Source organism: Leptodactylus fuscus, chromosome 2 (genome assembly GCF_031893055.1).
Source record: "Leptodactylus fuscus isolate aLepFus1 chromosome 2, aLepFus1.hap2, whole genome shotgun sequence".
Lineage (NCBI taxonomy): Eukaryota > Metazoa > Chordata > Amphibia > Anura > Leptodactylidae > Leptodactylus > Leptodactylus fuscus.
This window is the reverse complement of record NC_134266.1, coordinates 8620130-8643354: the sequence shown is the minus strand read 5'-3', so window position 1 is coordinate 8643354 and position 23225 is coordinate 8620130. Positions and strand designations below refer to the sequence as shown.

The window sequence follows — 23225 nt, the reverse complement described above, 5'->3', positions numbered from 1 at the left end:
TTTGCTGAATGCTATACAGTATATATATTCATTTGCCAAATGCTATATATATATGTATAGCATTCGGCAAATGAACACTGATTCTGCAGCAGGCACGTCCTTGCTACGGGCAGGCAAGAGTTTTTCTCATTGGAATGAATAGTCCGATGTTAGACTCCGCCTCCTCAGACGAGCCTCTGGCAGAACCAGCGTTGATTGGCCAAATCACTGGCCACTGGCCAATCAACGCTGGTCTATTCATTTCAATGAGAAAAAGTCAACTGCTAACAGCATACTTACCTGCTCGTAGCAAGGACGAGCCTGCTACACAATCAGCCTTCATTTGCCGAATGCTATACACTGTATAGCATTCAGAAAATGAGGTTCTGCAGCAGGCTCGTCGTAACCCGAGGACCATACCCTGAAGTACATACCCAACCCTGGTTAATTCACTAAGGAACCGGAAGTTTTCTTGCCGCCCTTCCATTGCACATGCGTCAACCGGAAGTTCGCAGGGGGACTCATGTATTGGGACTGCATTGAAGTCTCCGGACGAGACTTTGCCGCAGATTCCACTTCAAATCAGCAGAGAGAAGTCCTGTAAGGAAGATTACGGTTTCAGTATCAAATAGGCAGAAACTGGGCGGACTCCATTATAGTCTATGGGGTCCACAGGTTTCCGCTTGTAGATGCTTTTTAAGCGGACAGGGTTTCCGTCTTTCAGGTCACCATGTTATGAAAGAAGGAAAGCCAAACACTAGTGTGAACCTAGCGTTACAAACCCTCCGTGCAGGTCACTTTGCACAGATCATTTTTCATGTGGATGAGATATGAGCACATGTCACCCGCACGCTACTACTGGAACGTATGTAATGGTCTCGCCACAGGCGACTACGGCTACTAACCGGCTGCGATCATGGACCATGTGGCTCTGGCCTTATAAAGAGGCCAAGTTACTGCTACATGGAAGTTCTGTTATGCAATTACTGTGTAATACCCTCTAGTCTTTTAGTGTATTGTCTGTGTCAGGAATTACTAGGCACAAGTACAAAGGAAGAGAGAAGGTACTAAAGAATACAACGTATATGAAAAGCAAAAACATAGCACGGCTGGGGGAAATACCTACAAAAAGTGAATGGTCCCCCATGTACACAGCCTATACCCCTTTCAGGTTCGTGCCGTTACCTCCATGAAGAACCGCAAATAGAAAGCGCAAAGAATGAGGAAAACACAGCACTCAACATATATATATATATATATATATATATATATATATATATATATATATAGAAAAATATAAGAAAATAAATAAATATTGAAATACATTAAAAAGCATGGGTACACATAAATAAATTTCCCAAAGGATCGACACAAAGGTGGATGATACATTCAAATGTTATTAATGTATATGAAATATATTCTATTAGATGGATACATAAAGAAAGATTATGAATGAATAAAGGTATGCAGAGATCTTGTCCATTAATCTCACAGCAATTGCTGATTTCAATGAGCCAATAATTCTTTTAACCACCAGAGGGCAATGTAGTTACAACATCACATCACCAATGAAATCAATACCGCATAGTGGCCCCAGTACACAGTATTATCCCCCTAGTGGCCCCTGCACACAGTATTATCCCCCTAGTGGCCCCTGCACACAGTATTATATCCCCATAGTGGCCCCTGCACACAGTATTATCCCCCTAGTGGCCCCTGCACACAGTATTATATCCCCATAGTGGCCCCTGCACACAGTATTATCCCCCTAGTGGCCCCTGCACACAGTATTATCCCCCTAGTGGCCCCTGCACACAGTATTATATCCCCATAGTGGCCCCTGCACACAGTATTATCCCCCTAGTGGCCCCTGCACACAGTATTATATCCCCATAGTGGCCCCTGCACACAGTATTATCCCCATAGTGGCCCCTGCACACAGTATTATCCCCCTAGTGGCCCCTGCACACAGTATTATATCCCCATAGTGGCTCCTGCACACAGTATTATCCCCCTAGTGGCCCCTGCACACAGTATTATCCCCCTAGTGGCCCCAGTCAGGGCCGGCTCCAGGTTTTTATGGGCCCTTGGGCGACAGAGCCTCAGTGGGCCCCCTTGTAAAGGAGGCGGGGGAGTCGAGACACTGTGTCGCAGATGAAGCGAGTGACGTCATGCAGGAATGTGGCGTCACCAACGCCATACCTCCCAATTTTTAAAGAGTAGAAAGAGGGGCAAGTTTGGCTCCACCCACTTTTATGTTGACTCCGCCCATTCTCATTAATTTATCATGTGCTCCCACACAGTATAATCCTCCTACAGTCACCCGTAAATTATATACCCCCCTCCATCTCTCCCCCAGTTTCATATACACCCTTCCTCTGTCCCCAGTTTCATCACGCTCTCCCCCTTCATCTGCCCACAGTTTCATTTCCCCCTTCTTTGCCCCAGTGTCATGCTGTTCCACCCCCCCCATCTGCCCCAGTGTCATGCCGTCCCCCCCCTCCCCTTCATTTGCCCCCCCAGTTTCATTGGGCCCCCTCCATCTCTGTCCCCAGTTTCATGCCGTTCTCTCCCCACCCCCTTCATCTTCCGAAGAAGAAGAAGAAATACTTAAGACTAACCTTAGACTAACCTTTCTTGAGCTCCTGCATGGCATCCACTCTTCTATTCCTGGAGTCTTCTGACCTTCTCACTGACATCTCCAGCTTAAGGTCACCATTGATACGTGTGATTGAGACTCCGTGATCAAAATCATAACAGAACACGCCAAACAAAAATCACACCAAACCCGGGACAGAACCCAGGAGAGGTGAATATGACTGTATTTCTTCTCTGCATCTTCCCGGGACCTCTGATTATTATACTACGGGGTCCAAACAGACTCCAGGGTACAATAACAGCATTTACGGTTCAGACCATACAAATCTTTCGGACAATCCTTGTGAATATTCGTAAGTACAGACACCCAGGACTAGATGGTTCAGGGATGAAGACAGTGACACGAATATTGTAAGCAATAAGTAAGAATCTCTCATAGATGAGAGACCATTGTAAATTTTGGTCACCATTCTTACTTCACCCATTGTGGGAGGACAATGAGGACAGTCCAGGAGCAGACGATCCTCTGACCGTAGTTTATACCCTGATACACTATGGATGGGAGTAGTAGTGGCAGTGGAGATGTCACAGGGTAGGCCAAGTACTTCTCAACCAAACTCCTCCAGCCCACCTCCCAGGCTGGACACTGATGAGGGGGGCCTGTATGGTACCTGATGGCGGTGGTAGATGTTCCCTGGGGCAATTCTAGTTGGACAGGGGTCCACTCTATCACAGACCACATGTTTGACTATTCCGAGGCTTGGGATGTGGAACGCCCAATGTATGGTGATAATATGCTGCCTTTACTCCACTCCAAATAATATTTGACCCTCCGCCTCACCCACTGTTAAGTGTGGGGGCTGAATAAACCAAAGTCCCAGGGGCCCAGATACGTGGATGTAAATAGGGTAATGGCTTCTTGAGAAGCATGACTCCTCTCCGGCACACTTGTTGTCTCTTTGGTGTCGACAGCTATGTCTGTCCTGTCTTGGGGCTGTCTTGGGTAGATCATGGCTGTCAGCGGTTACTTCTCCCTCAGGGGCTGCCGAGGACTCAATCAGAGGTCCAGTCACAATGGCAGCTCACACTGGACAGACCCGGAGACCTCTGGAGTCTCTGCCCCCAGCTAGTGGCTTGTGATAGACCAGGGCTGTACCAAGCCTTCTCACACCAAGGGTTAGCCAAAAAGTGGGTTATACCATGGAGAACATAACATAAGGGAAGCTGCAAACACACAAGATATAGTGGAAAACACATAAAATATAATTACAAAACAATATACACAAGCAGTGACACAGAACAACAGAAAATAAAATAAAAACATATAAGCAGCGTCCACCGGGAGACTGCACAGACAAGGCATCCCTCACAGGTAACATATAAAATACATCTTCATTAACCACAATGAGATACAATACGTACATAATTATTTTTTTTGCCATAGACAAACAAACAAATAAATAAATATAGGGCAGGTGAGTGCTGGAGAGAACCGTCGTCTGAATAAGGGCTCGTTCACATCTGCGCCGGTCTCCGTTCTGTAGGTTTCCGTTTCCTGCACAAAACAGAGGCAGGAGACGGAAACCTGCAGGACTCTTTCATCCGGCCGTGAGCGCCAGTGAGCGTTTTATGCTCTCCACGGCGAAACCGTTTTTTTTAAACCGGACACAGAGTCGGATATGCAGTACTCTGTGTCCGGTTTTAAAAAACGGTTTTGCCGCGGAGAGCTCAAAACACTCACCGGCGCTCACGGCCGGACTCGGCAAGACAGGTTTCTGCATGCAGAAGACGGAAACCTGAAAACAGTGTCCAGACGCTGGTGTGAACCCAGCATAAGGCCTAACTCTCAGTCTATGGAGGAGATGAAAAAAACCTCCTGTGTTCTGGGCGCACAGTAGGAAAAAACCTCCTAACCATAGAGAGAAAAACGTAAGAACAAAAACACAAAAAGAAAGAATATGTCCATCATCATATTGTCCACATGGCCAGCGAGTCTTCAGGGTCGCAGAGTCTTCACGGTCGCAGAGTCTTCAGGGTCCTTTGATCCTTTGTGTGATGTCCTCCTCATAGCCATCGTTGAATCCTTCTAAGGTTCATGTCACATCATGGATGGTGTCCTGCCCCATTACTAGCGCTCACGATGCTCCATCTAGAAGATATATGAAGATCAACCCCATATCCAGGACGCACACATCATTTCCACAAATATCACAAACCTTCTCTACCTCACAGAGGCGTAGCTGGGAGTTCGGCAAAAGGCGAAGGGGGGGGGGGGGAACATATCCAAGTAGGCCTCAAAAGCAGTTATACCGATATTATCACAGTGACCATGTAGTGGTATACATCAGCTCTACAGACCATTTAGGTGAATACAGGGCAGTTACATTTTGTGACTTACATGTGATGTTTCTGACTAATCCTTCACATGTCTCGTCTCTTCCCTCTGGACCGCCATGACCAGCTGTGACTTGTCTCTGTATAGCACAGATATATTTGACTCTTCACTTTTTCAGGCACCTGATCCACATTGTCCTCACCTACATAAAGTTCTCCTTCTGCAACTGGTTTTTTTCACCTTGCCAAAAACAGTTTATCCTGGACATCCCCTTCAAAGAGGAATTTCAGAAGTCTGGGAAGGTAAAACATTAACAAAAAAAAAAAAAAACAAAAAAAATCATACTCACCTGTCTTCCCCATATGCAAAACACAACTTTGACTTTTCCTGCTACCTGCTATGGGCGCTATATCCTATGTTGGATTTAGGGTCTTCTAGGGTCATGATAGATTTTCTGGACTTTTCCACTTTATCGACTCCCTGCTTTTGATAGATTTCTGCCCCTCACATTTTTTGTACCAGCTCCTGAGACCTTCTCCATTATTTTCAGAGGGCCTATAATTCTGCTGAACATGTCTGTGAACTATAGGACGTGCGGCAGCCGGACATCAGCACGGACAAATTTGAGTTCTTTGGGCTCATCAGAATAAGTAATTCCGGCGGTCTACGCTCCATCAACCGCATGGAAATGGAGACAACTCCAAACTACCAGACTACACACGACCATAAACTGTCCACCGCACCAGGACGGACCGGACCAAGCCTGCTGGAGTTTATATGATTTAGTAAAGCAGTATTTACCTCTTGTAGCCCAGATGCCGTCCAGTGAACCACACAGATTCTCCTCCTGGTCCTCTTTAACCTGTTTGCGATCCTATTGAACCTAGAACGTCGTCCTCAGCTGGCCGCACTCACTGAAAGGCAAAAAACACACCACAAATATCCTGAGAAAGCCTTATCAGATCCACACTGATCATCAGTCCTGTTCGGCCCACAGGAAAATGGCCGATGGACTTGCGAAGTCGGCGCTTTTGGACCCAGAGAAGAGGATCACGCGAAGAGAAGGCGGAAAAAAGACAGAGGCTACGCTGGAGAGTTTTCAAGTAGCACTGAGGAGGCCCCCAAAGCTGCGAGAAAACTCATTTACATGAAGAAGAAAGAGGATATTTCTAAGGAATGGTGGGGCGGATCAGAATAAGGAAGGTAAGAGAAGAATAGCCTTTCTAATGATACAATCCCTAAAAGTAAAATATTTCTTTTACAATCCAGGCTGGGGGGGGGGGGGGGCAGCCAGGTCTATGCTGACATCACAGCCAGGTCTACGCTGACATCACATCACAGCCAGGTCTATGCTGACATCACAGCCAGGTCTACGCTGACATCACATCACAGCCAGGTCTATGCTGACATCACAGTCAGGTCTACATTGACATCACATCACAGCCGGGTCTACCCTGACATCACAGTTGGGTCTACACTGACATCACAGCCGGATCTACCCTGACATCACAGCCGGGTCTACCCTGACATCACAGTTGGGTCTACACTGACATCACAGCCAGGTCTACGCTGAGATCACAGCCAGGTCTACGCTGAGATCACAGCCAGGTCTACTCTGACATCACGGCCAGGTCTACGCTGACATCACAGTTGGGTCTACACTGACATCACAGCCAGGTCTACGCTGACATCACAGCCAGGTCTACGCTGAGATCACAGCCAGGTCTACGCTGAGATCACAGCCAGGTCTACGCTGAGATCACAGCCAGGTCTACGCTGAGATCACAGCCAGGTCTACGCTGAGATCACAGCCAGGTCTACGCTGAGATCACAGCCAGGTCTATGCTGAGATCACAGCCAGGTCTACGCTGAGATCACAGCCAGGTCTACGCTGACATCACAGCCAGGTCTACGCTGACATCACAGCCAGGTCTACGCTGACATCACAGCCAGGTCTACGCTGACATCACAGTCAGGTCTACGCTGACATCACAGCCAGGTCTACGCTGAGATCACAGCCAGGTCTACGCTGAGATCACAGCCAGGTCTACGCTGAGATCACGGCCAGGTCTACTCTGACATCACGGCCAGGTCTATGCTGACATCACAGTTAGGTCTATACTGAGATTGTGGTTACTACAGTTATGACATCACTGGACTTCACCCATAGTAGTTGCTTTCCCATGTACACTGCATCTTCCGGTACGCAGATACCCCCATGATTTACAGAATGGCCAAATGGAGCAACAGCAGGAAAGACAAGAGAGGACAAATACAAAGCAAGTATCAGAACAGTAAGTAACAAGGAACAACAGAAAATTGGCTCTCATCATTAGACCGAATGGAAAGGATAACAGATGGTGCCTCCAATGGATGATGGTGGTAATAGTCCAGGAATAGAGCAAACAGATGGTCAGAAACAAAGAAACAATTGATCCGACCCTATCTCCCTGTATCTGTCCCTAAACACTGACCCAACACCAGATATCACCGACCCTCACTGTCCTTAAAGAGACCCCGAATGTATAACCCATTCTACGTTACCGAGCCCAATATGAAGATAACTGAGCAGAATATCTGCTGATCATATAATGTGTTACATGACATACAGTATCTACCAGAGAGGGCGTTCTTCTAGGTTTCATCTAGTTTGAAGAGCAGGGCCCTCATAACTCCGGTGACCTCTACCAATACATTATACACCCGCCAGAGTGTACACCACAGATATCACCTCTGTCTTCTCTCCTGGATACTCTGCAGCGTACCTTGGCCGAAGAGATCTGTAAAACTGGTGACACACATTATCTATTAGTCATAGCCCCGCACTATACGTCACAGTAAAGCCCCTAGTAATACAGAACCTCAATGATCGACTCCTCAGGGGACGTCTGTTGTTCATTTCCTTCACCCATTCTCTCTGACAGTCATCGTCCGGTACTAATAAGACAACAGATTACAGATCTAGTAGATCGCACATCTCTCAGTTCTCTGTCATGGATTTACCTTATATTTAGATGTAGAAGCGAAAATCCATCACAGAACCAGAACTTACCAGAAAAATCCCAACAGAGAGAACCACAAGCGGAGGAGCAACGAGAGGAACCCGAGATCTGACAGAGGAGAAAAGTCACATATCAGAGAAAGCGAGGCCTGGAGATGTCAGTGACCCCATCTCTAGCATATATGTGTGTATTTACATAGATAGACATGATTATTCCATAATATACAATCTATATAATAACGTGTGTGAGTTTCATGAGCTAACCATGTGATAACGGAGACGTCCAGAAAGGAAAATACTGACCTGTATTACATCTGTACGTGACAGCATGTGGAGAAATGACATCATGTTATAAACTGGGTGACATCACACAATGATACAGAGAAGGCTATAAACAGCTATAATACCCCTATAATACCCCAGTAATACTCCTCTTACCTGTAATCCCCAGTACATGTTGTATAGAAGGTGTGAGGTGTGTATAATACCCCAGTAATACCCATCTCACCTGTAATCTCCAGTACACGGGGTATAGAAGGTGTGAGGGGTGTATAATACCCCAATAATACCCCTCTTACCTGTAATCTCAGTACATGGGGTATAGAAAGTGTGAGGGGTGTATAATACCCCAGTAATACCCATCTCACCTGTAATCTCCAGTATACGGGGTAGAGAAGGTGTGAGGGGTGTATAATACTCCAGTAATACCCCTCTTACCTGTAATCTCCAGTACACGGGGTATAGAAGGTGTGAGGGGTGTATAATACCCCTCTTACCTGTAATCTCCAGTACACGGGGTATAGAAGGTATGAGGGGTGTATAATACCCCAGTAATACCCCTCTTACCTCTAATCTCTAGTACATGGGGTATAGAAGGTGTGAGGGGTGTATAATACCCCAGTAATACCCCTCTTACCTGTAATCTCCAGGACATGGGGTATAGAAGGTGTGAGGGGTGTAGAATACCCCTCTTACCTGTAATCTCCAGTACACGGGGTATAGAAGGTATGAGGGGTGTATAATACACCAGTAATACCCCTCTTACCTGTAATCTCCAGTACACGGGGTATAGAAGGTGTGAGGGGTGTATAATACCCCAGTAATACCCCTCCTACCTGTAATCTCCAGTACACGGGGTATAGAAGGTGTGAGGGGTGTATAATACCCCAGTAATACCCCTCTTACCTGTAATCTCCAGTACACGGGGTATAGAAGGTGTGAGGGGTGTATAATACCCCAGTAATACCCCTCTTACCTGTAATCTCCAGTACACAGGGTATAGTAGGTGTGAGGTGTATATAATACCCCAGTAATACCCCTCTTACCTGTAATCTCCAGTACACGGGGTATAGTAGGTGTGAGGTGTATATAATACCCCAGTAATACCCCTCTTACCTGTAATCTTCAGCTGGTATTTTCGGGTCTCCTCACTGACTGGGTTTGTGATACGGACATGGAGTCTCCTCCTGGCATCGTCTATCCAGGCACTTGGGATGATCATGGTCCTATTGTCATCTATCAGCCGGTATCGGTCAGGGACAGGCCCCTCGTCCACCTCCCAGGTCACAGCCGCCTCCTCTCCAGAGAACTGGACGCTCACAGCAATGTCCTGACCCAGCCTGCTGGAGTTACTGGTGATGTTGGAGACGAGAACTGGATCTGGAAATATCAGGAGAAGGTCGGTCACCATCAGTCATGTGACATCAGTATGGACATGAATCTAGGGGCTGGGGATAGAGTGCTAGCTCTGCTGTCACTATCATCAGCTCTTACCTAGTACAGTGATGTGTACGGAGCGCCGGGAACTTCCTCCATTACTGTGATACACAGTATTATACACACAGGAGTCGTCCTTCCCGGCATCTGTCAGGGTCCAGCACCCGCTGCTTGTGTTCAGGTGCAGTCTGGACTCTAAGTGGTTACGATACCACATACTATCACACCACAGCTCCAGGAGATTACTCTCATCACCCCCACAGACTCTGTACACCTCCAGGACACTTTCTGTATGAGGACATTTCATGCTGCAGTCAGTGATGTCTGATCCTCTCTGTACATAGTCTGCGCCTGATGAGAGTGATAGTGCGGTCAGGAGGATGAGGAGACCTGTGGAGACATAAGAGGAGGATGATGGGTTAATAATGGATAAGACGGATCACACATTGAAGCTGGAAAACAGTGCAGCAAAACTACACACCAAATTGCTGGAGCTTCGTTCTGCCACATGGACATATAAGTTTTATGGACAACCAAGAAAGAACTAAAATCACCACATGAGTTTGGGGACATGAACCCTCGGCCTCCCGTTCAGTATGTAGTGGAGCAGAGCTCACACATCATGGACTCGAAACTTACAAGTGCCATTGCCATGACCGTGCAGGTGCTCCTGTCCTTCATCCTACTCCCGCACTTACTGGATTGTCCGTCCTGCTCCGTCACCTCCATTCATCATACCAGTCATTCATTACAGTGGGTACAGAAGGTATTCAGACCCCTTTAAATTTTTCACTCTTTGTTTCATTGCAGCCATTTGCTAAAATCAAAAAAGTTCATTGTATTTCTCATTAATGTGCACTCAGCCCCATCTTGACAGAAAACCCACCCAGAAATGTAGATATTTTTGCAAATTTCTAAAAAAGAAAAGCTGAAATCTTCCCCGGCCATAAGCATTCTGCCCCTTTGCTCAGTTTTGAGTATTTGCCCCTTTTGAGTTAGTACAGCCCGGAGTCTTCTTGATGTAACAAGATTTGGGGATCCTCGGCCATTCTTCTTTGCAGATCTTCTCCAGTTCCGTCAGGTTGGATGGTGAATGTTGGTGGAGCCATTTTCAGGTCTCTCCAGAGATGCTCCATTGGGTTGAGGTCGGGGCTCCGGCTGGGCCAGTCAGGAATGGTCACAGAGTTGTTCTGAAGCGGCTCCTTTGTTATTTTAGCTGTGTGCTGAGGGTCATCGTCTTGTTAGAAGGTGAACCTTCGGCCCAGTCTGAGGTCCAGAGCGCTCTGGGAGAGGTTTTCTTCCAGGAGATCTCTGTACTTGGCCACATTCATCTTTCCTTCCATTACAACCAGTCGTCCTGTCCCTGTCCCATAGCCTGATGCTGCCACCGCCATGTCTCACTCTTGGGTTGTATTGGGCAGGTGATGAGCAGGGCCTGGTTTTCTCCGCACATACCACTTAGAATTAACACCAAAAAGTTCAATCTTTGTCTCATCAGACCAGAGAATCTTATTTCTCATAGTCTGGGAGTTCTTCTTCTGTCTTTTGGCTTTCCTATGTCTTGCACTGAGGAGCGGTTTCCTTCGGACCCCTCTGCCATAAAGCCCCAACTGGTGGAGGCCGCAGTGATAGTGACTTTGTGGGACTCTCTCCCATCTCCATACTGTATCTCTGGAGCTCGGCCACAGTCATCTTTGGTTTCTTCTTTACCTCTCTCACCAAGGCTCTTCTCCCATGATTGCTCAGTTTGGGTGGACGGCCAGGTCTAGGAAGAGTTCTGGTCGTCCCAAACTTCTTCCATGTAAGGAACATGGAGGCCGCTGTGCTTTTAGGAACCTTGAGTGCTGCAGAAATTCTTTTATACCCTTGGCCAGATCTGTGTCTTGCCACAATCCTGTCTCTGAGCTCCTTGGGCAGTTCCTTTGACCTCCTGATTCTCCTTTGCTGTGACCTGCGCTGTGAGCTGTGAGGTCTTATATAGACAGGTCTGCGCCTTTACTAATCAAGTCCAATCAGTTTAATTAAACACAGCCGGAGTCCAATGAAGGAGAAGAAGCATCTCAAGGAGGATCAGAAGGAAATGGACAGCATGTGAGTTATATATGAGTTTCACAGCAAAGGCTCCGAATACTTAAGACCGGGGGAGATTTCAGCTTTTCTTTTTTTAATAAATTTGCAAAAATATCTACATTTCAGTTTTTTTTTTTCTGTCAATATGTGGCTGAGTGTCTATTAATGAGAAATAAAAAGAACTTTTTTTGATTTTAGCAAATGGCTGCAATGAAACAAAGAGTGAAAGATTTAAAGGGGTCTTCCTTTAAATACTTTCCGTACCACCTGTATATCTGAAACCCTGGTGATCTGTATATATATATATATATACCAGTCATTCCTGAACAGTCCTGTATTCTGCATAACACTAGGACAGCAGGCGGCAGGGAGGGCAGAACAAACACAAATTACCCCAATACAAGGGAACAAGGAGAATATTCATGCTCACAGTTGTGAACTTTGAACCAGGATCTACAATGAGATAAGACACTACGAGGAGCAGCTAATACAGATCTTATCCTACCAGAGATGACATTATTGTTGTATATTTTCTATCCCTTCTCTATAGTGTTATGTACAGAGCAGAAGATGAAGTTACCTGGGTAAGTCCTGCTCGGGGGCTCGGTCGCCTTCATCCTCCGGCTGCGCAAAAAAGTCATCTGTGCCAGAAAATAATAGCAATAAAAATTCACAACACGTAAGTGATCGGAGTCAGAATGTAATGTTTGTTTGTTTTTTTCCTTTCACAAAAACTGTAATAAACGTTAAATAAAATAACACAAAGCCCCCCTAGGTAAGCAGGAAAATCAAAGGATATGTTTCTTGAAATACGGTGATGGAAAAGGGAAAACCTTGTGACATTTACGCTGGGTTCACACTAGCGTTCGATCTCCGTTCTAAGGTTAACATCTTCTGCATGCAGAAGACGGAAAGCTGTCAGACCGGGTCCGGCCGTGAGCGGTGGTGAGCGTGTTATGCTCTCCACCGCGAAACCGTTTTTTTTTAAATCAGACACAGAGTACTGCATGTCCGACTCTGTGTCCGATTTTAAAAACCGGTTTCGCGGTGGAGAGCATAAAACGCTCACTGCCACTCACGGCTGTACATCTTTCAAACCCATTCAAATGAAAGAGCCCTGCAGGTTTCCATCTCCTGCCCCTGTTTTGTGCAGGAAACGGAAACCTGCAGAATGGAGACCGGGCGCAGATGTGAACGAGCCCTAAGCGAGATTTAATAAATAAATAAATAATTGTGTTTCTTCTTTTGCAGGTTTTCAGTCAATCAGGAATAATTTTAATAACTTTTATAAAGATCTCAGATATGCACAAAATAAAAATAATCCATCGCACCAGAGAGATGATCTGGCGCAGTGCACAGAACATTGTGAGGATAACAGGCGCTGTGCAAAGATGAACTCAACCATATAATGCTTGGTTCACACATCAGTATGCCATCAATCTGTTTGAATTCAGTTTGAGACTTTAAAACAGGCTGATGCACACACTAACGCTAGGTTCACACCTGCGTTCAGCACTCCGTTCTGTGCTTTCCGTCTTCTGCGTGGAAGAAGACGGAAAGCACAGATCGGGTCCGGCCATGAGCAGCGGTGAGCGTTTTATGCTCTCCGCCGCGAAACCGTTTTTTTAAAATCCGGACACAGAGTACTGCATGTCCGACTCTGTGTCCGGATTAAAAAACCCGGTTTCGCGGCAGAGAGCATAAAACGGTCACCGCCGCTCACGGCCGGACAGATTTCTCACACATTCAAATGAAAGAGTCCTGCAGGTTTCCGTCTCCTGCTCTGTTTTATGCAAGAAACGGAAACCTGCAGTACGGAGAGGAGAACGCAGATGTGAACGAGACCTAAGCAGAATATACAAGGGGAGGATACGGCAGAGTATACAGGAGAGCGTACGGCAGAGTATACAGGGGGGGTACTGCAGAGGATACAGCAGAGTATATAGGAGAGGATACAGCAGAGTATACACCAACCTGCACGCTGCAGACACGATGTCTATAATACCTGTTACCCGCTCTTACATTTGTATTACTAACCCCACCCGCACATACACGAGTATCCAATAGACGCCGCTCCCACTATACGTGTATGACTGAATGTGCTCTACTCTTACTCAGGTAACACCCTCAGGTGGAGGTGCGGCCGCCGACCTGCTCACCTTCTCTTGTAATCTTGCTTCACTTCCTCAAGCAATTTTATTAGTGACATACAATGTTCTCCAGATTCAAAAGATGCTGCATATGAATGTATGGCGGCCGTGCCTGGGCCTCTCTGTAACCGCGTCAGGTTACCGAACCATGAACTGAACTGAAACTATGTGACATGGGGGAGAGGTGAGCATAAGATAAGACTAGAGGTACACTTACCGAACACTCACCTCTAGATATATCTTATGCTTACCTTTCCCCCTGTGCCACAAGGTAGAATTTTGTCTGAGGAACCTCAACAGCAAGAAGTGAAGAGGAGCAATAACCTGTATACCGTGCCTATAACTTGAGTGCGATTATACGATACCACCATGTTGTTTTTTGTACTCAATATAAACAGGAAGGAAGGAAATGACAGCATAAAAGAGAGGACAAAAATACCAGAGGGAATAGACGGGTGACAACCAGGGAGAGACCGTACGAGGTGTGATGGAATGGGGTCACTAGTGCCGGTTATAGGGCGAGAAGGAGAGATGAGCTGGGAGAATGCCCCCTAATAGATGATAGTCCCCCTCCCCCACATACCATTTAATGTTCTGTTGCCTCCCAGCAAACTTTTGATATGGCGTCCCCAAAACATAGCGCCCCTTTTCCTTGCTCCCACACAGTATAACACCCCACTTACACACACTATAATGTCCCATAGTGGCCACTTCTCACTATATAATGTCCCATAGCAGCCCCTCCACACAGCATAACAGGGGCAGGCAACCTTTCAACACTCTAGCTATTGTAAAACTACAACTCCCAGCATGCATACTTACTCGGCTGTTCTTGGAACACCTATGGAAGTGAATGGAGCATGTTGGGAGTTGTAGTTTCACAGCAGCTGGAGAGCCAAAGGTTGCTGACCCCTGCAGTATACTGTAATGTTCCATCACCTGTCCTACTGGATCTTAGACTACCTGACAACCCGCCCTCAGTATGTGAGAGCCCAGGACTGTGTGTCTGACACTGTGATCTGTAGTACGGGGGCACCACAAGGTCTAGTTCTTGCCCCATTTCTCTTCACACTGTACACTGCTGACTTTAGGCACAACTCCTCCAGCTGTTACTTACAGAAGTCCTCCGATGACTCTCCTATAGTCGGCCTTATCACTGGTGGTGACCATAGAGAATACAGAGACTTAAACCGGGACTTTGTTGAATGGTGCCAGCAGAACCAGCTCAGGATTAATGCTGGGAAGACCAAGGAGATGGTGATGGACTTTAGTAAACGGAGAGGAGCTCCGACCCCGCTGGAGATCCAAGGGACATGTATTGAGATAGTCAGGACCTATAAGTACCTGGGCGTGATCCTCAATAATAAACTAGACTGGGCTGATCACCTGGAGGCGCTGCACAGAAAGGGTCACAGCAGACTCTACCTGCTCAGGAGGCTGAGGGCCTTCGGAGTCCAGGGGCCACTTCTTAGGGCCTTCTTCAACTCTTTGGTTGCCTCAGCCATCTTTTTCGGTGTGGCCTGCTGGGGCAGCAGTATATCAACCAGGGACAGAAATAGACTTGACCGGCTGATCAGAAGGGCCAGCTCTGTCCTGGGGAGCCCCCTGGACCCAGTACAGGTGGTGGGTGACAGAAGGATACTGTCCATGGTGACCTCCATGCGTGAGAACAAATCCCACCCCATGTATGGGACCCTGATGGGACTTGGCAGCACTGTAAGTGACCGTCTGCTTCACCGCAAGTGTGAGAAGGAGCTATCGCAGGTCCTTCCTTCCAACCACGACCAGGCTGTATAATCTACATCAGACCAAGCGAAGACACTCCGCACAGAAAACTAATGATTATGACTATGAAGTCTTCCTTCTTTCTTCTTCTGTTCCTCAGCAGCTATGGACTCCTAGTATATCTTCTCTTCTCAGCTTATGCATACCTCCCAACTTTTGAAAAGTAGAAAGAGGGACAAAATGTGTGGCGCGCTGCGCACACCGCGGCAAATTTGGCTCCGCCCACTTTTATGTTGACTCCGCCCATTCTCATTCATTTTTCACGTGCTCCCACACAGTAAAATCCTCCTACAGTCACTCGTAAATTATATGTCCCCCCTCTATCTCTCCCCCAGTTTCATGTTCCCCCTCCAACTCTGCCCCCAGATTCATGTCCCCCCCATCTCTGCCCCCAGATTCATGTCCCCCCCATCTCTGCCCCCAGATTCATGTCCCCACATCTCTGCCCCCAGTTTCATGTCCCCCATCTCTGCCCCCAGATTCATGTCCCCCCATCTCTTCCCCCAGATTCATGTCCCCCATCTCTTCCCCCAGATTCATGTCCCCCATCTCTGCCCCCAGATTCATGTCCCCTCCATCTCTGCCCCCAGATTCATGTCCCTCATCTCTACCCCCAGATTCATGTCCACCATCTCTGCCCCCAGATTTATGTCCCCGCCATCTCTGCCCCCAGTGTCATGCCATCCTCTCCTTCATCTGCCCCAGTTTCATGTTCCACCTCAGTGTGTACATACATTAAACTCACCTTTTCCTCGCTCCCCCGCCGCTCTCTCCGCAGTCTCGCTAATACTGTTGTAGGCGCGATGTGACATCATCACATCGCGTATACACAGCCACTAGCCAGAATGCAGCGGCAAAGCAAGGTGCTGAGCTGTGACAGCTCCTTGCTTTAGTCGCGTATGTATTCAACTCAGAGTTTAAATTGGGACATGCCTCCCTCCAACCGGGACCGCGGGACACGTCACCGAAATCGTGAATGTCCCGCGGAAATCGGGACAGTTGGGAGGTGTGCTTATGTGTGTCCGGATCAGTAAGTAAATAGGGCCTGTAATCTGCTGGGGTTACTGCAGCAGGTAATGGCCTATAAAAAAAAAAAAAAAAACATCAGGGCCCCTGAGGTCCAGGGCCCTGTGATACCCACTACAGCTGCTATCATGGCACTTATGCCACCAAGTTATAGTGCACTTACATAGCAGTGATGGTGCGGCGGGGACTCCTCCTGCACACAACTTGTGCATATCTTCTACTTTCCTCCCAAACTTTGACTCATATTCTATGGTACCACTGGGAAGAAAATAGAAAATGTGCACTAGCCTTGTGCAAGACGAGGCCCTGCCACCCCATCACTACTCTGTAAATACAATAACAGTACATTGCATAGCACGGGGAAGATTGTCTGAGGGAACCTGCGGCCCAGTACTAGGTGATTCATGACCCAGTATTGGGCTGTGGCCTGGTGGTTGGGACCTCTGGTCTATAGGATGTAGCCATCAGGAGGTGTTAGTAAGCCCAGACCCCTCACATCACCGCACCCACAGTCCCTAGAGACTGTCTGGATATATATGCATGGAACTTAAAGACTAAATTCCCCCCCTTTCCCAAAATTAAGGAACAGACACAAATTTAATGTTTTATGTGGGCGGTAGGTCGGCCACAGCTTTTATTAATTCTGACGTCAATGCATAACTTCAACAAAATTAACACAAACTGGAGGTTTAAGCCCAGGGGCAGCCCAGGGGGAAGGGGCAGATAGACAACCAAAACACCCCCTCCCCATCCCCAGGACCCAAAAACTCTGACCATTTTAATTTTTGATATTTTCCAGTAGCTGCTGCATTTCCCCCCTCGGCTTATACTCGAATCAATAAGTTTTCCCAGTTTTTTGTGGTAAAATTAGGGGCCTCGGCTTATATTCGGGTCGGCTTATACTCGAGTATATACGGTATTTATTTTAAATAGGAACAAGATCTCTGTTAAAAGGGCAGAAAACACTAATAATGATGGCAGCCGAAACGACTATGGCTGCCGTCACAGCGGACTATAAAGGGGAGGAACGTACCAAGACTGGTAATGCCCCTAAACCTGGGGGGTTGGATGATGCTGGAAGAAACCTTTATTGAGCCAACTTTATTAGCAGCACTGAGGAGACATACCAGGGGATAAGAAAACAGGAGGGGGAGGGGAGGAAACAGGGACGTTATACCAACTATACCAGCCAGTCCCCTCCCTAAAGGGGGTCCGGTGCCTGCACCATCCTACAGTACCTTCTGCCTTCAACTCCACCTCCTGTGTCGACATGGAGGATAGGACTGGTCTGCTCTTCTTCCCCTCAGTTTGTGTGCATATATGTAAAAAAACATAAAAAACAAACACAGTCTTCATTAACAATAGAGGCTGAATATATATGTATGGGGTCGTATATATAGTGCGATGATTCCCCTTTACAACAACAGATACACACACTCATCACTACCATTAGCAGCTGTATAACTAGTGCAAGGTACTACAAGTCCCAGAACTATAACATCAGCAAATCGACATGATTGAACCTTTTACATAACAGTTGTCCACCATCGTCACTTACACGAGACATACACATTACAGTAATGGGATTGATACAACGGCCTATTGAATAAATCCCATTTTTCATACCAACATCTTCTCCTCCTCTTTTCGGACCCTCTTGTGAATCTACTGTATTGGTTCCTCATGTAACTGAGTAAAAACCTCTGTATCAAAGAAAAGAATATGGCTGCTTGTTCAATAAGGTTGCATAAAGAAAGTACCAAACCAATAATGTAAAGGCTGATGGGAAATACAATCCTGAGAATAAGTTTCCACAATCAGATAATACTTAGGACCATCATCTAAGCAAAGTATAAAATCTCCTCGTTCTGAGCAGTTGGTTGCCACTTATGGGGCACACGCATGTAACACTTGGGCTGTGGCAGGATTATATTCCTTGGTGAATTCTTTGCTTTCAGCCCCTGAGGTTACGTCCCTGTCACCGGATAGACAGAAGGAAAGCATTAACCACATCAATAAGGTGCTCAGAATTAGGTATATGAGACATAATCGTCTCTCGTGTACCAATGTCATCATAGCACCGTATACATGTTACAGGCAATGTATGAAATGCAGGCGTTCTATAGAATACCCGGCATTTCTAGGCAATGTATGGAATGAGAGAATCGCTACGTACTCGGCCTAGACATGCCATAGGATGCCGAATGCTATTTAGGCAAAGTAGGAGAAGGCGAAATAGAATCAGAAAGCCATTTCCAAAAACATTTCTTCAAATGACAATGAAAGTTGTACAAAACCAAAAATTTATTAAGGGCCAAATTGTTGCCTTTCTTATTAAGGGAAACTAAACTTTCCACCAAAAAAACCAAGAAATTGAAATGAACCTACTTGTTGCACCATGGTCGGCTTGAATGACATTTTGAATTACATTTCATGGCATTTTTCATGCAAAGACGTCTCAAGTTTGGGCACTTTGTTTTACACATACATTTCACAAATCCTTGGCCACTGCCACTCGTCGAATTGTTGTTTCATGTCTTTCTCTGACCCTCCAGCTTGCTCCTCCTCCTCCTCCCGTTCCCACATTTTCCTTCACAAACAAAACCGACCGAACTAAAACACCTGAGCAGAGAGGACTGTCGGGTATCGCAAAGTGCGCGCGAGAGAGAGTGAGACAGAAAGATCATCGGAGATGCTGCTACTGAACAAAGTGTAAGCGCCTGAGGCAGAGAGAGAGAGACCGTCGATTGTATTGCGCGGCAGCGGCTTCGTATGCTAGAAGCGAAGCGAGAATGAAGGTAGCTTGCCTATTATTTCATACTTTGCCGGCTTCTCATTCGGCATTGTATAGAATGCCTAGGCAATGTGTGAAATGACAAATCGTTTCATACATTGCCGGTAACAAACACACTAAACATCACAACCTATGAAGAACAATATCACATATTAAGTTATGTTCTAATCCATGTTACAGGACAACTCTGCACGGCGGGCTCTGGTCTAGTCTTTACCTCTGCTGAATTATGTTACTGAAGCTGTAACTCAATATGCAATGCGAATTATACATATATAAAGACCCACACAGATACATATACACACATATATATGATAGATAGATAGATAGATAGATAGATAGATAGATAGATAGATAGATAGATATGTAGACACACAAGCAGACATATACACGACTAACACAACTGTCCAGGTGTCAGCAGAGGTTGAAATCAGCAATGCAGAGCGTTCCATTGTGGATAAAGACCAAAACAACCAGGGTGATGTTCTCCTCTAAGGGTACCTTCACATGGAGTTACGCTCCGTGCTTTTTGTCAATTTTACACGTGTGAAATGTAGTTAGCCATTGAGTTCAATGGCTTTTTTTTAATGCACGTCTTTTTGCGCGCGCAAAAAGACGCGCGTTAAAAAAAAAGCCATTGAACTCAATGGCTAACTACATTTTACACGTGTAAAATGGACAAAAAGCACGGAGCGTAACTCCATGTGAAGGCACCCTAAAGCCAATGGATCATCCACTGTGGACAGAAAACAGAATTTTGCACTTCCAGTTTACCCAACACCGGAGCCAGGCAGCCATGTCACCCCCCATGGCTGCCTTAGCTTTTATATTTCTATATAAATCAGCCTATTCCGATTCAGTTCTATACAATTACACTCCATGTTCTGGAGCCACAGAATATTATACACCCGCCACTGTGTGCACCACATAAATCACCTCCGTCTTTTCTCCAGGATACTCTGCAGGACACTTGACGATGGCCGAGGAGATCTGTAAAACTGGTGAAACACAATCTATTACACAGTTTTTTCCTATACGTCACAGTAAAGTCCTGAATGAACCTCAATGTTCAACTCCTCAGGGGATGTCTTGTGGTTCATTATTTTCCCGCAGTGTTATCCTTATTGTTAGGCTGTGGCTTCTTCAGCTTCCAGTACTAATAAGATAACAGATTACAGATCGAGTAGATCACACGTCTCCCAGAGTTATCTATCATGGAGTTTTCCTTATATTTAGATCCCCCACAAAATCAGAACTTACCAGAGAGATCCCAACAGAGAGAACCACAAGCAGAGAAGCAACGAGAAGAACCCGAGATCTGTGAGGAGCTGTCAGAAGACAAAAATCACATGCCAAAGAGAGCAAGGCCTGAAGAAGTCAGTGACCCCATCTTTAGCACAGGGGTACTCAACTATATTTCGTAAACTGACCGGGGACCGCAATCAAGAAAATGTCCTATTACTAAGCCCCCTCCCACAGTATAATTACATGTTGGTACATAAACACATAACTAACATTAACAGCATCCAGGAAAAAACTTCATCTACAGCGCCCAAACTGAATCCTGATGCTACTAGGGCAAAAGGTCAGGTTTGGGGACAAAAGATGAAGGTTTTTCCAGGATGCTGTCATAATAAAAGTTCTAGGGGGCAGCGGTCAGGAGTAAGGTGTGTATAATACCCCTCTTACCTGTAATCTTCAGTACATAAGGTATAGAAGGTGTGAGGTGTGTATAATACCCCAGTAATACCCCTCTTACCTGTAATCTCCAGTACACGGGGTATAGAAGGTGTGAGGTGTGTATAATACCCCTCTTACCTGTAATTTACAGTACATGGGGTATAGAAGGTGTGAGGAGTGTATATTACCTCAGTAATACCCCTCTTACCTGTAATCTCCAGTACATGGGGTGTTGAAGGTGTGAGGGGTGTATAATACCCCAGTAATACCCCTCTTACCTGTAATCTCCAGTACATGGGGTATAGAAGGTGTGAGGTGTGTATAATACCCCTTTTACCTGTAATTTACAGTACATGGGGTATAGAAGGTGTGAGGGGTGTATAATACCCCAGTAATACCCCTCTTACCTGTAATCTCCAGTACATGGGATATAGAAGGTGTGAGGTGTGTATAATACCCCAGTAATACCCCTCTTACCTGTAATCTCCAGCTGGTATTCTCGGGTCTCCTCACTGATTGGGTTTGTGATACGGACATGGAGTCTCCTCCCGGCATCGTCTATCTGGACACTTGGGATGATCATGGTCCTATTGTCATCTATCAGCCGGTATCGGTCAGGGACAGGCCCCCCGTCCACCTCCCAGGTCACAGCCGCCTCCTCTCCAGAGAACTGGACGCTCACAGCAATGTCCTGACCCAGCCGGCTGGAGTTACTGGTGATGTTGGAGGCGAAAACTGGATCTGGAAGTATCAGGAGAAGATCGGTCACCATCAGTCATGTGACATCAGTATGGACATGAATCCTGGGGCTGGGGATAGAGTGCTAGCTCTGCTGTCAGTATCATCAGCTCTTACCTAGTACAGTGATGTGTATGGAGCGCCGGGAATTTCCTCCATTACTGTGATACACAGTATTATACACACAGGAGTCGTTCTTCCCGGCATCTGTCAGGGTCCAGCACCCGCTGCTTGTGTTCAGGTGCAGTCTGGGCTGATAATATGTGGTATTATATTTACTATCACACCACAGCTCCAGTAGGGGACGCTCATCATCCCCACAGACTCTGTACAGTGTGAGGACACTTTGTGTATGAGGACATTTCATGCTGCAGTCAGTGATGTCTGATCCTCTCCGCACATAGACTGCGCCTGATGGGAGTGATAGTGCGGTCAGGAGGATGAGGACACCTGTGGAGACATAAGAGGAGGATGACGGGTTAATAATGGATAAGACGGATCACACATTGAAGCTGGAGAACAGGGCAGCAAAACGACACACCAAATTGCTGGAGCTTTGTTCTGCCCCATGGACTGGTAAAGCATATAGGATTTTACGAACAACCAAGAACGTTGAGAAATCACCACAAGAGTTTGGGGACATAGACCCTCAGCCTCGGAGCAGAGCCCACACATCATGGACTCAAAGCTACAAGTGCCATTGCCATGACCGTGCAGATGCTCCCGTCCTTCATCCTACTCCCGCACTTACTGGATTGTCTGTCCTGCTCTGTCACCTCCATTCATCATACCAGTCATCCTTATGGGAACCAGATGTAACAGTCACATGGGAGGGCAGAACAAACACAAATTCCCCCAATACAATGTAACAAGCATCACTTCTTATGTGTCCAGTGAGATAAGACACTACAAGGAGCAGCTAATACAATCTTATTATACCGGAGAGGACGTTATTGTTGTATATTTTCTATCCCTTCTCTATAGTGTTATGTACAGAGCAGAAGATGAGGTTACCTGGGTAAGTCCTGCTCGGGGGCTCGGTCGCCTTCATCCTCCGGCTGCGCAAAAAAGGTCATCTGTGCCAGAAAATAATAAGAACTCATAATACATAAGTGATCGGAGTCAGAATATAGAAGTATAATATGTAAGCTTAATGAAAGGACAATAAGATCACACAACAAATACAAGTTCAGATAGAAAAAGAGAATTACGCCGGCAGCTCTCCGTGGATAAAATATAACGTTTATTGACAACACATCTTAAAATGACGAAAAATAGATGCAAGTCATGAATTGAAAAAAGAAGAAAAGAATCCCCCTAAAAAACGCAGACGCGTTTCGGAACGTCTGCTCT

The 23225-nt window shown here is 46.3% G+C and overlaps 2 protein-coding genes across 2 annotated transcripts; both read right to left on the bottom strand.

Annotated features, from left to right (window-relative positions):
• Window positions 1-5795: 5795 nt before the first annotated feature.
• Window positions 5796-13709, bottom strand: LOC142193543 (uncharacterized). The gene is made up of 6 exons (XM_075262514.1): window positions 13674-13709; window positions 12280-12340; window positions 9687-10019; window positions 9309-9572; window positions 7774-7849; window positions 5796-5826 (listed from the first exon to the last, which is right to left on the bottom strand). Exons 2-6 carry the CDS (start codon window positions 12338-12340, stop codon window positions 5796-5798), a joined length of 765 nt encoding a protein of 254 aa, XP_075118615.1. The 5' UTR covers window positions 13674-13709.
• Window positions 13710-20553: 6844 nt separating this feature from the next.
• LOC142193541 (leucine-rich repeats and immunoglobulin-like domains protein 1) lies at window positions 20554-22928 on the bottom strand. Its single transcript, XM_075262513.1, has 5 exons — window positions 22887-22928; window positions 21990-22322; window positions 21612-21875; window positions 20715-20782; window positions 20554-20610 (listed from the first exon to the last, which is right to left on the bottom strand). Exons 1-5 carry the CDS (start codon window positions 22921-22923, stop codon window positions 20554-20556), a joined length of 759 nt encoding a protein of 252 aa, XP_075118614.1. The 5' UTR covers window positions 22924-22928.
• Window positions 22929-23225: the final 297 nt, after the last annotated feature.

Coding starts and splice junctions, on each gene's coding strand:
- LOC142193541 (XM_075262513.1), bottom strand. CDS start 22,923: ATGAAGGCGACCGAGCCCCCGAGCAGGACTTACCCAG. Junction 21,876..21,989: donor CATACACATCACTGTACTAG/GTAAGAGCTGAT, acceptor TGATACTTCCAG/ATCCAGTTTTCGCCTCCAAC. Junction 20,783..21,611: donor ATACCAGCTGGAGATTACAG/GTAAGAGGGGTA, acceptor GTCTTCTGACAG/CTCCTCACAGATCTCGGGTT.
- LOC142193543 (XM_075262514.1), bottom strand. CDS start 12,340: ATGACTTTTTTGCGCAGCCGGAGGATGAAGGCGACCGAGCCCCCGAGC. Junction 10,020..12,279: donor CCCGAGCAGGACTTACCCAG/GTAACTTCATCT, acceptor ATGTCTCCACAG/GTCTCCTCATCCTCCTGACC. Junction 5,827..7,773: donor CTGAGGAGTCGATCATTGAG/GTTCTGTATTAC, acceptor TTTGCCTTTCAG/TGAGTGCGGCCAGCTGAGGA.